Raw genomic sequence first — 15,086 nt, 5'->3', positions numbered from 1 at the left:
TTAAGACTCCAAGCCTCCTTTTGAAGCACTGTCTCAGCCACCAGAGATGAATCAGCACAAAGCCAGGCCACTTTCAGACACACACAGCAAACTCAAGCCTGTACACTGCCCTAGGCCCAGGCAGGAACATTAAGTTGCAGAGTTTAAAGCAGAAAGGCAGAAGAGCACACAGCCTTACTCACATTCAGAAAAGCACAACCACCCTGGCTCCCAGTCACTTTACCCTACTTAAGTAATTTGCCCAATTAGCACAAGTAACCTTTGCTGCGCCTTGTTCTCCACACAGGTGTGGAGAATGCACAAATCAGAATTCCTCAGGCTAATTAACCACCAAGTGTTTCATTTTTCACTCAGCTTAGGCTGTTTTTCACCAGTGAATCTCAAGCCTTTTCTCTAGTAGGAGTAAAACTTTCTCTGTTTTTTCCCTAGAATGGTAATTGTGAGCTAGAATTTAACTTCTTCTCAGCAATTCCATATACACTACGACACTAAACTGCAAAAGGCAAAGGGAACGGGGGTTGTGGTCAGTTCACCACACATTATCTCTGCTGTTTCTTCCTCCTCAGGGGTTGGGCTCCTCGTACTCTTCCTCTGCTCCAGCGTGACATCCCTCCCATGGGAGACAGTCCTCCACCAATTTCTCTAACATGAGTCCTTCCCACAGGCTGCAGTTCTTCACAAGCTGCTCCAGCATTGCTCCCTTCCACAGGGTGTAGCCTTCCAGGAACAGACTGCTCCCACAGGGTCACAAATCCTGCCAGCAAACCAGTTCCAGCATGAGCTCCTCTCTCCACGGGCCTGCTCCAGGGCAGGCTTCCTGTAGGGTCACAGCCTCCTTGGGGCATCCACCTGCTCCAGCATGGGGTCCTTCACGAGCTGCAGGTGGATCCCTGCTCCTTCATGGACCTCCATGGGCTGCAGGTGGATCTCTGCTCCTTCGTGGACCTCCATGGGCTGCAGGGCCACAGCTGCCTCATCATGGTCTGCACTCTGCTCCAGCACCTGGAGCACCTCCTCCCCTCCCTTCCTCTCTAAGCTTGGTGTTTCTCACATAACCTCATTCCTCTCTTCTCCAGCTGCCAGTGTCCAGGTTTTTTCCCCTTCTTAAGCACATCATCCCAGAGGCACTACCACTGTCACTGGTGGGCCCAGCTTTGGCCACTGGCAAGTCCATCTTGGAGCTTGCTGGGATTGGCTCTATCAGACAGAGGAAGTTTCTGACATCTTCTCACAGAAGCCGCCCCCTTAGCCCCCCTGCTGGCAAAACCTTGCCATGCAAATCCAACAAACTCCCCTCACTTCTTCTCACTTTTCCTGCTTCCCTAAATAATGTACTCCTGTGACAGTTTTGTTAAAAATCCGTGACTTTTTTTGGGACAATTTTTTCCATGCTGAGCCATGAAGAGAGCAGTGACCCATCTCTTGGCAGGGACATCTCAGTTAAATGGGTTGTCAACAGCATAGGAAGAGCAATGGAAAGCTGAAAACCATCCAGGTGTTGAAGGATTTCTCTTCTGTGTGCTCAGGCCCTTTGCTTTCACATCAAAACTGAGCACTTTGCTGATGAGCCAACCTAAAACTTTCAATTTGATACACTTCATATCACACTCAGCCCACACTGGTCCCAAGAGATCTATGTGACAAATCCTCAAAAGAACTGGGAAAGCTCTAGTCCCTAAGTAGTTTAATATTACCTTGTTTGTCTAAAGCTCTTCAGGGATACAGCTGGAAATAACATTACTGGGCCTACCTGGGGAATAGTCCCAGTAACATAATACTGGCAACAGCCACCTCCAACTTCTTTGAGCTCAGCAGATGCTTATTTGGATCATAATCTACTTTTGAGTCTCCTGGGGATTTTATTTTTAAGATTACTCCAAATTCAGTTTTCTACTTAACATTCTCAAAGCAGACCAGCTATGATTTTGCCCGAACCCACTTCAATACAGTTACATCTGGTACCTGCCTCCAGAAGTCACATATCAACAAGTCTGAAGATTTGCATGTGTAAAGCAGGGGGTTCGTTTAAACAGTGCCCTTTAAACCTCCTTTCCTCAGCCTTCAAGGCCTCCATATATTTTATCACAGCAGTTCATAAGCTGCCATGACTTCAGATTCTTCCCTGCAGAGCTGTTTCCTGACAGTGCTCATCCAGCCATGACTGGGAGATGCAGGATGCACAGCAGAGCAGACTTTCTCATCCCTGCTCCCCCTCAGAAAGCCCTTTGACGCTCCTCCATCAGGGAATTAAGGTTGTGACAATTCTTTGGAGCAGCAGTGCATCAACACCAACACCACCACCACCAGAAGCACACAACCCCCCGCTGGCTGTCCTGTCCCTGTCCTCAGTAACCTCTGCTTCCTGCCCAAGGTGGCTTGGTTTCCTGTAGCTGCCTTTCCACCAAACAAAGAAGAAACATTTTCTGTTTGTATCTGCTGTCCTATTAAGCCCTGAGCTGTTTATCACCATTGCTACTGATTTTGTCCCTTCCAGGTGGCAGAGAGGTGTCATTGGGGACAGCCCAGCACAGGCACCTACAGCTGGAACAAGTTTGTCACCCCAAAGGTGTCTGGAATGGGAAGGAGCTGTTCATCCCCTCCTGCACATCCCCTCCTCCTCCCTGGCTGATGGAGGAGGGTTTCCCTGAGTGCAGACACTGCACAGAAGAGGGACAGTTCTAGCTGGGACCTGGCACTGAACCATAGGATAAGAAGGTGAGAAGGGCTCTCTGGAGAGTCCCTGTCCAGACTACTGTGCCAGGCAGGGCTAACAAGTAGAGCAGGGTGCTGGCATGTGTCAGCCCACCCTGTAGTTCCTGCCCCTGCCACCACCAAGTGTCATGGAAGCCTCTGATCATCACCTCCCACCCAGCACAGAGCAGCAAGGGTGGTCACCATGGCCCTGCAGGACAAATGGGAGCCCTCCAGAACGGGGAATACACTGGCCTGCAGCAGCACAGAGGGGAGCCCAGCCCATGGGTGCCCGAAGGCAGCGCTGGGCACCCTCAGCACCATCCCTGGTTGCAGGGAATGGGCACTGCTGCAGGATCAGGCAGGCACCTTGCTCAACAGTGTGGAGGAAGGAGCTTCCAAAAGGTCCTCAGCTCAGCACAGGCCATGGAGCCAGGGCACCTGGGCCAGGGAAGACTCCACCAGCCTTCATGGAAGCATGAGCTTTGTCCCCCACCAGCCCTTAGCACCACCAGCTGTGACTCACCCGCCCCAGTGAAGAGTCGTTTGCAGAATGGAAATGTTGATGAATCACCTGGGCCCCCGCAGTCTCCAGGCTGTTTTGGAACCCCCCTGTGTCATAGTGCCACACTGCCGAGGCAGCTGAGGGGGATGGCACAAGGCCTCCTGGCAGCACTGCATGGCAGAGCCGAGGAGCACAGGCAGGACACAGGGACACTGGGTTAGATGAGCGTTAGTGGAGCACATGGCAGGCAGCTGGGACCTGTTCAGCTTTCCTTGGGCCACCAAAGAACCTGCTGGCAGACCTGTGTCTTCACTGAGCGTGGAGACCCCTGCCAACGACTGTCCAAACCCTGGGCCTCCCCTCAAGCCCCTGGCTCCAGCTCCTTGTTTCAGCCTCCTCATTTACTCCAGGGTGTGTGGCCACACCTTTGCCCTGCTCCCTTTCTGCTGAAAATGTAACTCACGAAGGGCACACAGAGAGTCACTTCAGACCAGTGTCCCCAGAATACCAGGTACTGAAGGGGAACCTTTTGTATCATCACCATGTTCTCCCTCCTTGCTCTGAATTGTTCCTTACTAAAAAGAAGCTTTTCTCAGTTTCTATTCAGGCTTTCCTTTCCAGCCACTAGCCCAGAAATTTAACTTTTGACAGACTTCAGACCACCACCCTCTCCTCAACATGCGCATAAGGACTTGGGTCGATGTATCTCCAGCAGCTCAGGTGGCTCCAGCCAAAGCCACAAAACAAACAGAAGTCCCCACATAAGTCCTCCAGGCCTTCAGGCTTTAAGCTTGATATTGGGGAACTCGCTAACATAGGAAATAAAAGCATTACATCAATTGCAAAACAATTACATTCAATTTCCTTGCAAATTTAAATACAGCGCAATTCAAGGGTCCTGCCTAAAGTGCTGACAGTTTTACCTGCCCTGGCTGGCTGCAGGTTGTATGATGAGTGGGTTTGCATCATTTAAGGGGGAAAATGCCTGTCTACAGACATAGATAGTACTTATTAATGAGTAATGAGTGTCACTTCCCACAAAGACCGTTTCCCACTGCTGGCCGTTTCTAACACCTCAGCCACACATCATCCACTGTACCAGCACAGCCCTGTCTCTTCTCTTCCGCAGCCACTTCCAGCCCCTCCTGTGTGCCTCACCCTAACACCTTCCTTCTCACCTTTCTAGGGCATGGAGGGATGCACACCATAGCAGGGGAATGCATGAGGAGGGAAGAATGGCAAGGAGTTGTTTTATCAACCAGCTGCAGCCACAAGGGGAGAGGCAGAGGAGCTGGGAATGAAGGCATGAAGGGGGAAAAAAATGGGTGTGAGGTGTATGGAAGGTGTTGCTTTGTCTTTGTTTCTCACCATCCAAACCTCTTTGAATTGGCAATAAATTACTGTCCCCCAGCTGAGTCTGTTTTGGCAGTGAGGGTAACTGGTAAGTGCTCTATCCCAACCATGCATTTATCCCAACCATGAGCCTTTCCCACTTATTTTCTCACCTCTGTGCTGTTCAGGAGGGGGAGCGAGAGTGGCTGGGTGGCCAAGGGGGAGCTGATTGGGGTCAGCCCACCATAAGTACCCAGCATTGAAATTTCAAGCACAGAGAGTGTGTCCAGCTGGCAGGTGTCTCTTCTATAGCACACTCCCAGTGAGACTCTGAGTACCTCACACAAGGCTCAGCCCTGCTTGCCCCATTCAGCACACAGGGATGCTGAGAGGGAAAAGAAGCATTTCCATCTGCATCTCTGGCAGAAACATATTTGGAGCCCTGGCAGGGCCTTTGGAGACCAGGCAGTGGCCTGGGGAAGGAAGGATTCCCAACAGACACTGCCCAGCTGACCCAGCAGCTCCATGCAAGGCCGAGGGTTTACTGGAAGTCACCACGGAGCCTCACTGCCCAACTGCTCCCTTTTACATTCAGCAAGAGATCACAGAGATACTTCAGGTTCACATTTGTGTTCAATGTACTTTTGGAGACCACAGGAAATTGCACTTTTTAGAAGTAGACCTTCAGGGGAGGAGTAGCAGTTTTTTCCTCTTTTTTTTTTCTTTTTTTTGTCACAGAGGAAATTAGAAGTAAAGAATGAGATGAGTAAAAAGCGGTTAAAGAAAGACTGAATTTCCGAACCAGTTACGTGATGAATTCTGCTAGCAGGTGATTCAATGGTTCTGCAAGAGGTTTTCACACCCTAAGAGCAAGAGCAAAGTGTTCAACAGTGGTACCAGACTTACAGAGGGCACAAACCACTAGACAACAGTTGCAAGAAAACAGAGGAGAGCAGTTTGGTCACAAAAAAAGGTCAATCTTCCAAAGAAGGCTATACAAAGAAGCGACACTTGCCATCTAAGTGATGTTCCTGGAGAGTCAAGGGTTTAAGACAAAACCCATTTGTTTCTTTCATCTAAGGCACATCCTTCCTTCATATAACATCATTCTCTCTCTCTTGGTGTGCTGCTTTGGACCTGGCTGCGGGCTGGTGGAGGGGACAAGCTCACCCCTGTCACCATTTCCACACACACTTCTGGTGCTGGGCCTGACCCCGGCACAGGCACTGCGGGAAATCAGCCGGCTTCTCTTCAGTGCCTCATAAAGCTGGGGTTTACAGGCAATGAGCCGAAACACCGAGAAACGAAAGCCCTGCTACCAAGTGCCAATTTTAGGGTTTGGGTTTTTTTCAAAGAATTCAGTGGTTGTATGGCTGCTGGCAACTCTGCCTTCAGCCACAACGTTCCTAACAGCTGAGCATGGTAGCCTCGATGCCTGCCACCATGTCCCCATGTTCTCCTGCTTTGTCCCCTCAGTGTATCCTCCAGCTTCCTTCAAGCACCAGGGCTGGATTTTTCCTTACTTTTGTCTGCATGAAGATAAAGGATTGCAGAGGGGGGAACGATTTTGGCTGAAAGGCTGGTCAGGACTTTCAGGTAGAGTCCCATAGGAGAGAGGAATCAGCACCTGGAGGCAGAAGCTCCCAGCGCCACCTATGGCCACCACCAGCCCACAGAAAAGAGTCTGGTGGCAACAGAAACCTGTGCAGGTGGTGCTCTGTTCCTTCCAGGGGTCCTGTGCACAGCACTGGCATTTCTCCAGTAGCACTGCAATTCTACCAGCTCTGGAACATGTTAAATCTGTGACTTGGAGAGCTCTGGACACATGGATGCACAGACTGGCAGATGGATCTCACCCTGTCTTGCTACTAAACACCCCCCTGTGCAGAATAAAATGCATATGATGACAAAATAAACTCTTCAAGGGCAGGGAGACAGGACCTCAGGATGGTTCAAACTGGATTAAGAAATTACCATCCCCTTCTTTCCATTGACAGCCTTATCTGTCACCTCCTCCAGCCCAGCAAGCAGGGTCTCCACAGGATGTGAGTGGGAAATTTCAAGCAAAATGATCATTTCCTTTTGCTGCTTAAGGATAAACCAGTCAGCCAACCCACCCTCACTCAAACCAAGTGCAGCAATGGGATTTAACTACTGAATGTGCTGAATTCCTCCCAGTCCTTCACTGCTGATATCAAGCAGGGAATTTGAGAAAATTGCATCCTCTTTGTGCATTTTTGATCCTCCGTGGTTTGGATTTCTCTTTCAGGACTGTAATGAAAGTTAAAGCTTGAATACCTGTTGTTCATACAGAAACCATATTAGGAGACAGAAATGTTCCTCTCTGATGCCTTTTTCTCTGACATATTTTGCCTCTGTGTTGACATAAACCTCACACTAGTGAGGAGAGAGAAACATCAGGAGAAATGCATGTCCCCAGCACAGAGCTGAGGCAAACATGCAGTCCAGTTCTGATAGTCATTCAGATGGCTCAAAAGGCCAGCTATTCCCCTGCCAGTGCAGGTTTCCAAGCTGAAGGCCCCAGGGAATTAGATGACCAATTTCAGTCCCCAGGAATGACAATGGGGAACCAAAAGAATCCCCAACACAAAAGGAATCTGGACAGGGAGACTTTTTCAACTGTTGTTGAAGGAAACTGGTTGTGGAATATGGGGAAAAGAGAGAGAGATGTAAAATATCTATGATGGTTTGTAAGGGGGGAGAGAAGCTGATTCTCTCATAGAGAGGGCTGAGTTGTACAGACTGTGCTGAGGAATGAGGAGGCAGCTGAGGGAGAGGAAAGCATGTTGTGGTTTGATATTTCGCCTGAAGCTTTTAGTGCCTTTGCTACCCAGAGGAATGAGCAGCTTATTTTCAATAAAACCTGTGAGCCTCCAGAGCAGAAAGCCTGTGTGCCTGTTCACACAGCTGCTGAGAGCTTGGCAGGGGCAGCCAGCCGGACCAGTGCCTATGGGTAGGATCCTAAAGCAGCATTGCTGGTCACACCACAGGCTGGGGACACAGCATCTCTTCCCAGCCACCTGGCAGAGACACCCTTGCAGGCACTGCCAGCCACCTCCTGCACCACAGGCTGTAGTCCCACATCTCCTGGGACAGGTCATGTGCAGGGAGCAGAACACCTGGCTCTCCTCATTACCCCAAGAGATGAATCAGCAACAAGCCATCAAGCTTCTCTTCTTCTTTTCCCTTTTTTTTTAGTAAATAAAATCAACCAGAAATTCGCATGCAACTTGCAGCAAAATTACTCCTCTTTTACTCATCTCATCCTCTCCTCTGCCTTGAACCTCAGTCACTTAGTCATGCCTAAAATTACACTTCTGTAACCATGATGTAATACACCCATGTGTCAGAGCACTAGGGGAATAATAGCAGTATCTATGTTTACCCCTCTTCCTTTTTTCCTGTCTCTAACCACTAGACAATGCTCCTTCCCAATCTGGTAAAATTTGCCAGAGTCTGTGCAGCTCCCTGGGCTGGAAGAAGTGACCCCACACAAGAGATTGTAACAGAAACTCAGGGATCCCAAGGCTGGCTTCAGGTAAAAAAAAAAAAGAGGTAAAGGGAGGTTTAAAAAATAAAAAAAGGAAAACAATAATCAGCCTCCAAAAAAGCAGCCAAATCACCAATAAAACTTGTCAGATCCAATAGAAGGTTGCTGCCTGCACTCACAGGATTTGAGTGGCTTCAGACGTATCAATTCTTCCATTCTTACTCACGCTCTCTCTCCTCCCGGGAGGCTACAGAAACAGTCCCATCTCACACCTCTCACCAGTGCCAGCACCAGCTCTCTGCCTGAGCTGTGAGGTTTCCCAGCCAAGCTGTGTATCCAAGGAAGCCTGCCAAGAGTGAGTCCATGCTGTGGCTCCATTTCTTATCCCTACACCCTGATGCACCCACCAGGGATCAGCTGGGGATCGGCCACTGCTCCTTCTGCTTTTGCTTTACCTTTGCTGTGCGCCAGCCACCTTCCTCCCATCCTGAGTGGCCATGGACTGGGGAAGAGTCAGTATACATGGATGCAACAGGCAGTACTGGTGAGAGAGATGCTGGCCATAGCTGTGCAGGGAACATTCCTCCCTCCCTGACCAGGATTCCCTCTGCTTCCACTGCGCTTTTGCCGTGGAAGCAGCAATTGCCCTGCCCATACAGTCTGGTCTGTGATGCAGCCCCTTCTGCCACCTTGGTTACAGAACATCCTGAGCCTGCACAAGGTTTGCAAAGCACTGGCACCTGGTCTCCCTTTTCCTCCACCAAGGCATGTAAAAAGGATACAGCATCTAATACACATCAACCACAAAAGAGGCCATATCTCTGCCAAGCAGCTCTCTGAGCTTGGCCACAAAGCAGAATAAATATTTGCCATGCAGAACCCTGATTTGGCCAGCTGCACATCCAGACACATGGGCATCTTCTGGGGAGGGTTCAGCTGCCCACACTGTCTGTGTCCTGGGCAGTGGAAGCAGACCAGAGACCTCTTATCAGGAGATGATCTGGGCTTGTCACTTCTTGTCAGCCATGTTCTCTGCAGCGGGGGTGTCTCTGGAGCCCTGTTAAGTAGTGCTGAAACCCTGAGGCACCTCCACACTTGACCCAGGCTGCTCAGTCAGGAGAGAGGATGTCAGCTCAGACCACTGCAACCATGACCTGCAGGACAGAGAAAACCCAAACATCCACTGGGCCAGTCCTGCTGATGGACCTGGGATATCCTTTCTAGTGCAGAGACCCTTCCCTTGGTGGTGAGGGAACAAAAAACTTGGTAAGCTCAAATTAAATTTCAATAATTTATTTTTATTAAATAATTTTAAGTACAGTCCAAGAGCTATTAAAAATCACAGAATAGTTTGACTTAACAATAGCTCCAACCCCTGTTTATGGAAGGGACCCCTTCTGCTACACCAAGTTGCTCAAAGTACTGTCCAACCTGACCATGAACACTTCCAGGGATGTGGCATCCACAGCTTCTCTGGGCAACCTGACTCACCACCCTCTCAGGGAAGAATTTCTTCCCAATGTCCAATCTAAACCTACACTCTTTAAGTTTAAAGCCATTTCCCCTTTGTTCTGTCACTCCATGTTCTTGTCACAAATCCCTCTCCAGCTCTGTGGGAGCCCCTTGAGGCACTGGAAGGGGCTCTAAGGTCTCCCTGGAAACTTCTCCAGGATGAATAACCCCACCTCTCTCAGCCTGAGAGAGCCTAATGTCAGAATTTAATACTCATTGAGTATTTAATGGTAACAATTAGCAAAAATTTCTTTAAATAAATGCTAATTAGCTAGATAAGCAGATGACTTTAATAAAGTTGGTGTGGCACAAGCAGCCCATGAATTGACTCCATGCAGCTTGCAATTGTGTAATCCTGTCATGGCCTCACTTCCAATCTTTAGTCAGAGCCCACGAGCAGTGGCTTTGCTCTGGGCAGTTTAGAGGGATATTTGAGGAAGGGATCACCGAGCAGAACCGTGTCTCACTGGCAGCTGAGCTGCTGACTGCGCGTGGTCACGGCCGCTCTGACTCAGGAGCGAGTCTCAGAGCCACAGCTTGATCCCGCAGGGATAAGCCAGCTCTGTTCACCTCAGGAGACTCGGCACTATTTTGTAACAAGACTGTCCACCCCACTGTGCCACTGCCTCCAAAACATGCAGGTCTGTGGTGCCTTTAGCATTTCAGATAAGGACAGATCTTGTCCCTTCCTGGTGCACAGTGAGTGCAAGTGCTCATCCTGCCCCAGAGCTGACTACAGCCACAGCCTGCATGAGTTACTGGGTGCTGACCTAGAGAAGCCTTTGGGATCGTTCCAGCCCTTCCAACACCGTACTAGCAGACAGAGTAACTTCAGGGCAGGCTTCCTATGGGCACGGAATGCCCTGCTTCTCTCCAGGCTGCTTCCCGGTAAAGAAGGGAAGCACACGATGTGCTCGGCTAGTTTGGCTACAGAGACAGCTGCAAGCTTGCAGGCACATGTACATGCAGATTCCCACTCCCCACTTGGATGCCTCATCACTAGGAGAGCAACACAACACAAACAGCAATCAGAAGAGGACAGCAATTTCCAGCCTTTCCTGGCAGGGTCTGGGTCCAGCAGCTCCACCTCTGCGCTGTGCAGTTTGCCCCTCTGATACGTGCAGGGGCAAAGGCAGTGAGAAAGAATCAGTCAAGCCATGAAGTCCCTAAGCTTCATCCTTTTGAGACACTTTCCATCCTGAGAAATGCAGTAGAAATATCAGCAATGGCTGCATGAACAGGGGCGCAGTTTTCCCTTCACACTGGCCACAGCAGTAGCCAGACCCCTGAGAAGATTCAAAGAAATAAACTTCTCTGAAGCAAACAGCACAAACTACAAGCCACAAGCACCAAGCTGAGAGCGGCACCATGGAAAAGGAAACAAATACTTCAGTCTGCTGAAGAGCCACACTCACTGACACCAACAGCAGAGCTGCAAGAAGGCAGGAGCCCAGGCAAAGGTGATGATGTACCACAGCTACAGCCTTTGTGTCCTGCCTGGTGGCAATGTGAGTGGCAGCCCCAGGGTTAGAACTCCATGGACCTGACACCAGGATGAACAAATAGGGTTTGGGGTTTTTTTTACACCATTTCTTTGCCCTTCAGACCACTCTGTGAGAAGGGCTTCTGGGGCCAGAGATCACACAGATGGTGCCTTTGGGGACAGCAGCATTTCTGCTCAGCCAAAAGCACCCCGGTTCCACTCAAGCTCAAAACTGTGGTTTGAGCTCAGGTCCTTCCTGGTGGTCAAAGTGGGCTTGGGCTGCCTGGTCTGTGCTGCCCACACCATACCTCCCCCATCCCCAGATCCAGTTTTGATGCTGGAGCTCCAAAGCCTCATGGAAAGGACACTGGGCACTGCCAAGAAGGCAGCAAAGTGGGATGAGACTCCCAGATTTCTGCCACACTGCTGGAGAAGAAATGAGATGCTGACCCCTGATCACAGAGGCCTTGCAGTGCTTTGACCATGGCAGAAGCCTGTTGCACCAAATGAGGAGAGGACAGTACCATTCACTAGAAAAATATATATTTACCATCTGTGTTTTGCTCAGGAGAGAACATCTCATGACAAGGGGCCCAGCTGAAGTCATGCAATTGACAGGTGCCAGCATGTCACCACCTGCATCATGAAAGGGGTGGCAGACCAGACCTCCATGGAGGACCCTCATGTGCTGCAGGGGCAGGAGGGGGGGTTTGAGGTGCTGCTTTCACCTCAAGCCCCACTGCTCTGCACTGCTGTGTTGCTCGGATTACATCAGCAGAGCCTGTGGTCACCCCACCATCCCCACCACCACGGTGCGGTCAGGCTTCCACTTCTGGGACACCCTTCATGGCACTGCTGCTTCTGGCATGTTGGGATGAGTTAAATAAAGGGGTTGGGGAGCATTTTCTGGGATGGGAGTGGTCGATAACACAAAATGAGCACAGCACCTGCTCCAGCCCAGCTAGCCGGCAGTGCCTGTGGTACAGCAGTCACAGTGCTGGGCAGGGTGGCCAGCCGTGGCTCAGGGGGAGCAGTTGTTCACACTACTCATTCCCACTGTGGTGTCATGCCATGACTCAGGCACCTCCTTAACACCCACCCACCAGCTGTCCCCACCAGGGCCGTGACACCACGTGGAGCAGCAGGTCCCAGTATCTTCTCAGGTAGCAAGTAGTGAGTTCCAACAGGGTCTTCAGCACGCTATGTTTTGAGTTTGTCAGGGGTTTTTGTAAGGAGAATATGTGCAATTCTCTTCAGGCTGATGCAGTACAGTGCTTTCCAGGTGTCTGCTTTCAAGCCTTTACCAGTTGCTTGAACCCCCTCCTGCTGGGAAACTCAAACATGGTTTCTCAATGGGTTTTGTGGTGCCACTGTGCCCAGGCAGCACTCACCCCTCACATATCCGTGTGTGTGTGTGAAGGGGCTGCCAGCCATGCTCCATTTCAAAGCTTAAACAAGCCGAAGAAAGTCTTGGATTCCTCAAAATTAACCAGAGCGATTTTGGAGACGTTGACATGCAAACTGTCCATCTTCCTGAGCTTGAAGAGAGCCCCCAGGTAGCTGTTCCGGGCCCACATCCTCTGCCCTGTGCAGTAGTTGATGCCTTTGTCCTCCATGAGCACGAGGCTGCCCGGAGAGTTTGGGTTTCTCTTGTACACGACGTGGGACAGGACCTGGCTGTCACAGGCGCTGCTGCGGAAGAGGACATTGGAGTACACAAAGTACAGCCCGGGCTCGTTGATGACCAGCCCCCGGTTGTGGTACTGGACGCCACTGGTGTAGGCATGGCCAGAGATGGGCTCCCACTCCAGAGGGAGGTCCCGCTGGGCTGGGTTCCCTGGAAGCCAAAACAAGACAAAAAGAAGGTGGTAAGTACATCCAGTTGAGTGTTTTTTCCTCAGGTCACACCCCATGTCACAACAAGGCAACCGTTCTCCGAGCCTTGTCTGCAGTGCGGAAAGTCCTCCCCGACCTCACACCTCACCAACACCAGCCCCCAGTGACAGCTCCTGTCCTCCACACCCCAAAGCCAAGCCAAAACCAGGCCTCACTGAGAAGCATAACTGAGGGGGAGGGTTTTATCTGTGGAGCAACACTCTACTGTCAGAGCAGATGTGTTACCCAAGGAAAATAGGAAAGCCTTGTGAGGTGGGCTCCGCCCAACTACAGCCATGCCACCCCCTCATCCCATCACACCTGCCCATTCCCCCCTGCTCCCACCTCCTGCTGCTCCCTCACCTGTTAGATGGGCTGCCTTCCTCGCTTCCTTTTGCAGTGACTGCTCCTTCTGCCCTGCACAAAGATAGGGAAGACATTGGCCACGTGCTCCATGGAAAAGTCAGCCCAGAGGGCAGTGGGAGAGCTAGTCACAAAGCTGACACCTGAGATCCATCCCACTGGCCAGGCAGACCTTGTCCTCAGGAAGGCAGAGCACAGCTGGGAAAATCTGCCTTCCCTGGAGGGCTGAGTTCCCTTTGGAGAGATGGGCCAGTTCCAATGACTCAGTATCTGGATCCCATCCCACTCCATCCTTCACTTTTCCTCAACATCTACTTCATGTTCTCTAATTTTGGAAGCAGCCTGTTCTTTTATCAAGCCAATTAAATTTTCCTCTCCGCTCCCCCTTCTCCTTTACACTATTTCCCTGTTTCTATTTATTTATCCAGCCCCCTCAAGAAATTCAGGGTTATTATTTATGTTCAGCTTTTGCTAAAGAAGCCTGTGATCAGAGCACTGAGCATCCAGTTCAAATGTCAGCTCCCCTTCCCCTAAAGGGGAAAATTTATTGATATAGGAGTTGATGAGAACCAGGACTGCCCTTTCCCAAGAATTTTGCTATTTCAAATTTGTTTTGATTCAGTATCAGAACAAATTTGAAAATAAATTAACTTTTCTAATAACCAAAATCCGCCAGGGGGGGAAAAATAAAACTTTTCAGATCTAGAAAAAACTGTCAAGAGAGCTGAAAATTTCTTTCTGACTTGGCCGTTTTTTGTAAAGGATATCCTCACTTACAACATTAACATGGAATGCAAAAGAGAAGCAATAGTTTGGAAGTTCAAAACACAACTTTTAAATTGGTACACTCAAATTGAAACCCTGGGTTTTTTCCTAAATGAAATCTAGAAAAATTGGCAGGTTCTTGTGGGAAGTTTCAATTTCACTGGGTTCCTCCTCCAGGCACAGACTCACCCGTGAGTTTCTCTGAAGCTGGAGGGATGTGCTCAGCGCTGGCAGACTGTCAAAAGAGAAGAGGGACACTGGCTTAGACTGAGAGCAAGGACTGTCTTTGACAGTGGCTAATTCTGGATGCCCATGGGGAGCTGCGAAGTGCTAAGAAATACACAGGGAGAGACCTGGCAGCACTCAGCAACATAAAGAAATCCAGATAAATCAGTCACCGACCGAGCAGTCCCGTACGGGAACAAGCAACCCCCTTCCTCTGTCACAGCAGACACTGAAATGCCACCATCCTGCCCCTTGGGGAGCTCTGCACCACCTGAGCATCTCAGACACGATTCCAAGTGTTTCTTTTTCCCTGTTTCCCCAGGGACCTGTGACCAGCCAGGCAGACCTCACCTCTCTGAGTTCATCCAGTTCCTTCTCCAGGTGAAAAATCTTAAACATGCACAGCCCCACTCCAGTGAAGGCCACCAGGATCAGCAAGAACATCACGAGGAAGCCGACGCTTCTCCTTCCCCTGTTGTTCTGTGGCTTTCTCCTCCGGTCGGGTACCGGTGGTGGGAAAGGACCCACGGGGGGTGCCGGGGAGCAGGAAGCACCTGCATCAGCACAACCGTCCACCCAAAAGATCTGGGGGTACACGTAGTTCAAGTTCTGCTGCATGGCCGGGAGCGGGATGGGCTGGATATGCCTGGTGCGCTCTTCCCTGTGGCACTCGAAACCTGCCGGGCTTGGCCCAGCCTGAGCCCTGGGGACAGCCCCAGCTTTGCCCTGGCACGGCTGCATCCCTGCAGCGGCGGACACCCAGCTCAGATGCTGCGACTCTGAGAGCCTCAAGCATCAAAAGCCTCACGCATCAACATCAAACC

The 15,086-nt window shown here is 50.5% G+C and overlaps 1 protein-coding gene across 1 annotated transcript; it reads right to left on the bottom strand.

Moving 5' to 3' along the window:
* Window positions 1-9,360: 9,360 nt before the first annotated feature.
* FASLG (Fas ligand) lies at window positions 9,361-15,080 on the bottom strand. Its single transcript, XM_008630179.2, has 4 exons — window positions 14,614-15,080; window positions 14,227-14,272; window positions 13,273-13,326; window positions 9,361-12,871 (listed from the first exon to the last, which is right to left on the bottom strand). Exons 1-4 carry the CDS (start codon window positions 15,001-15,003, stop codon window positions 12,477-12,479), a joined length of 885 nt encoding a protein of 294 aa, XP_008628401.1. The 5' UTR covers window positions 15,004-15,080; the 3' UTR covers window positions 9,361-12,476.
* Between the last annotated feature and the right edge of the window lie 6 nt (window positions 15,081-15,086).

Source organism: Corvus brachyrhynchos, unplaced genomic scaffold (genome assembly GCF_000691975.1).
Source record: "Corvus brachyrhynchos isolate BGI_N302 unplaced genomic scaffold, ASM69197v1 scaffold101, whole genome shotgun sequence".
NCBI lineage: Eukaryota > Metazoa > Chordata > Aves > Passeriformes > Corvidae > Corvus > Corvus brachyrhynchos.
Note: the sequence above shows the minus strand (reverse complement) of the source record. Positions and strands in the feature narration are given on the sequence as shown.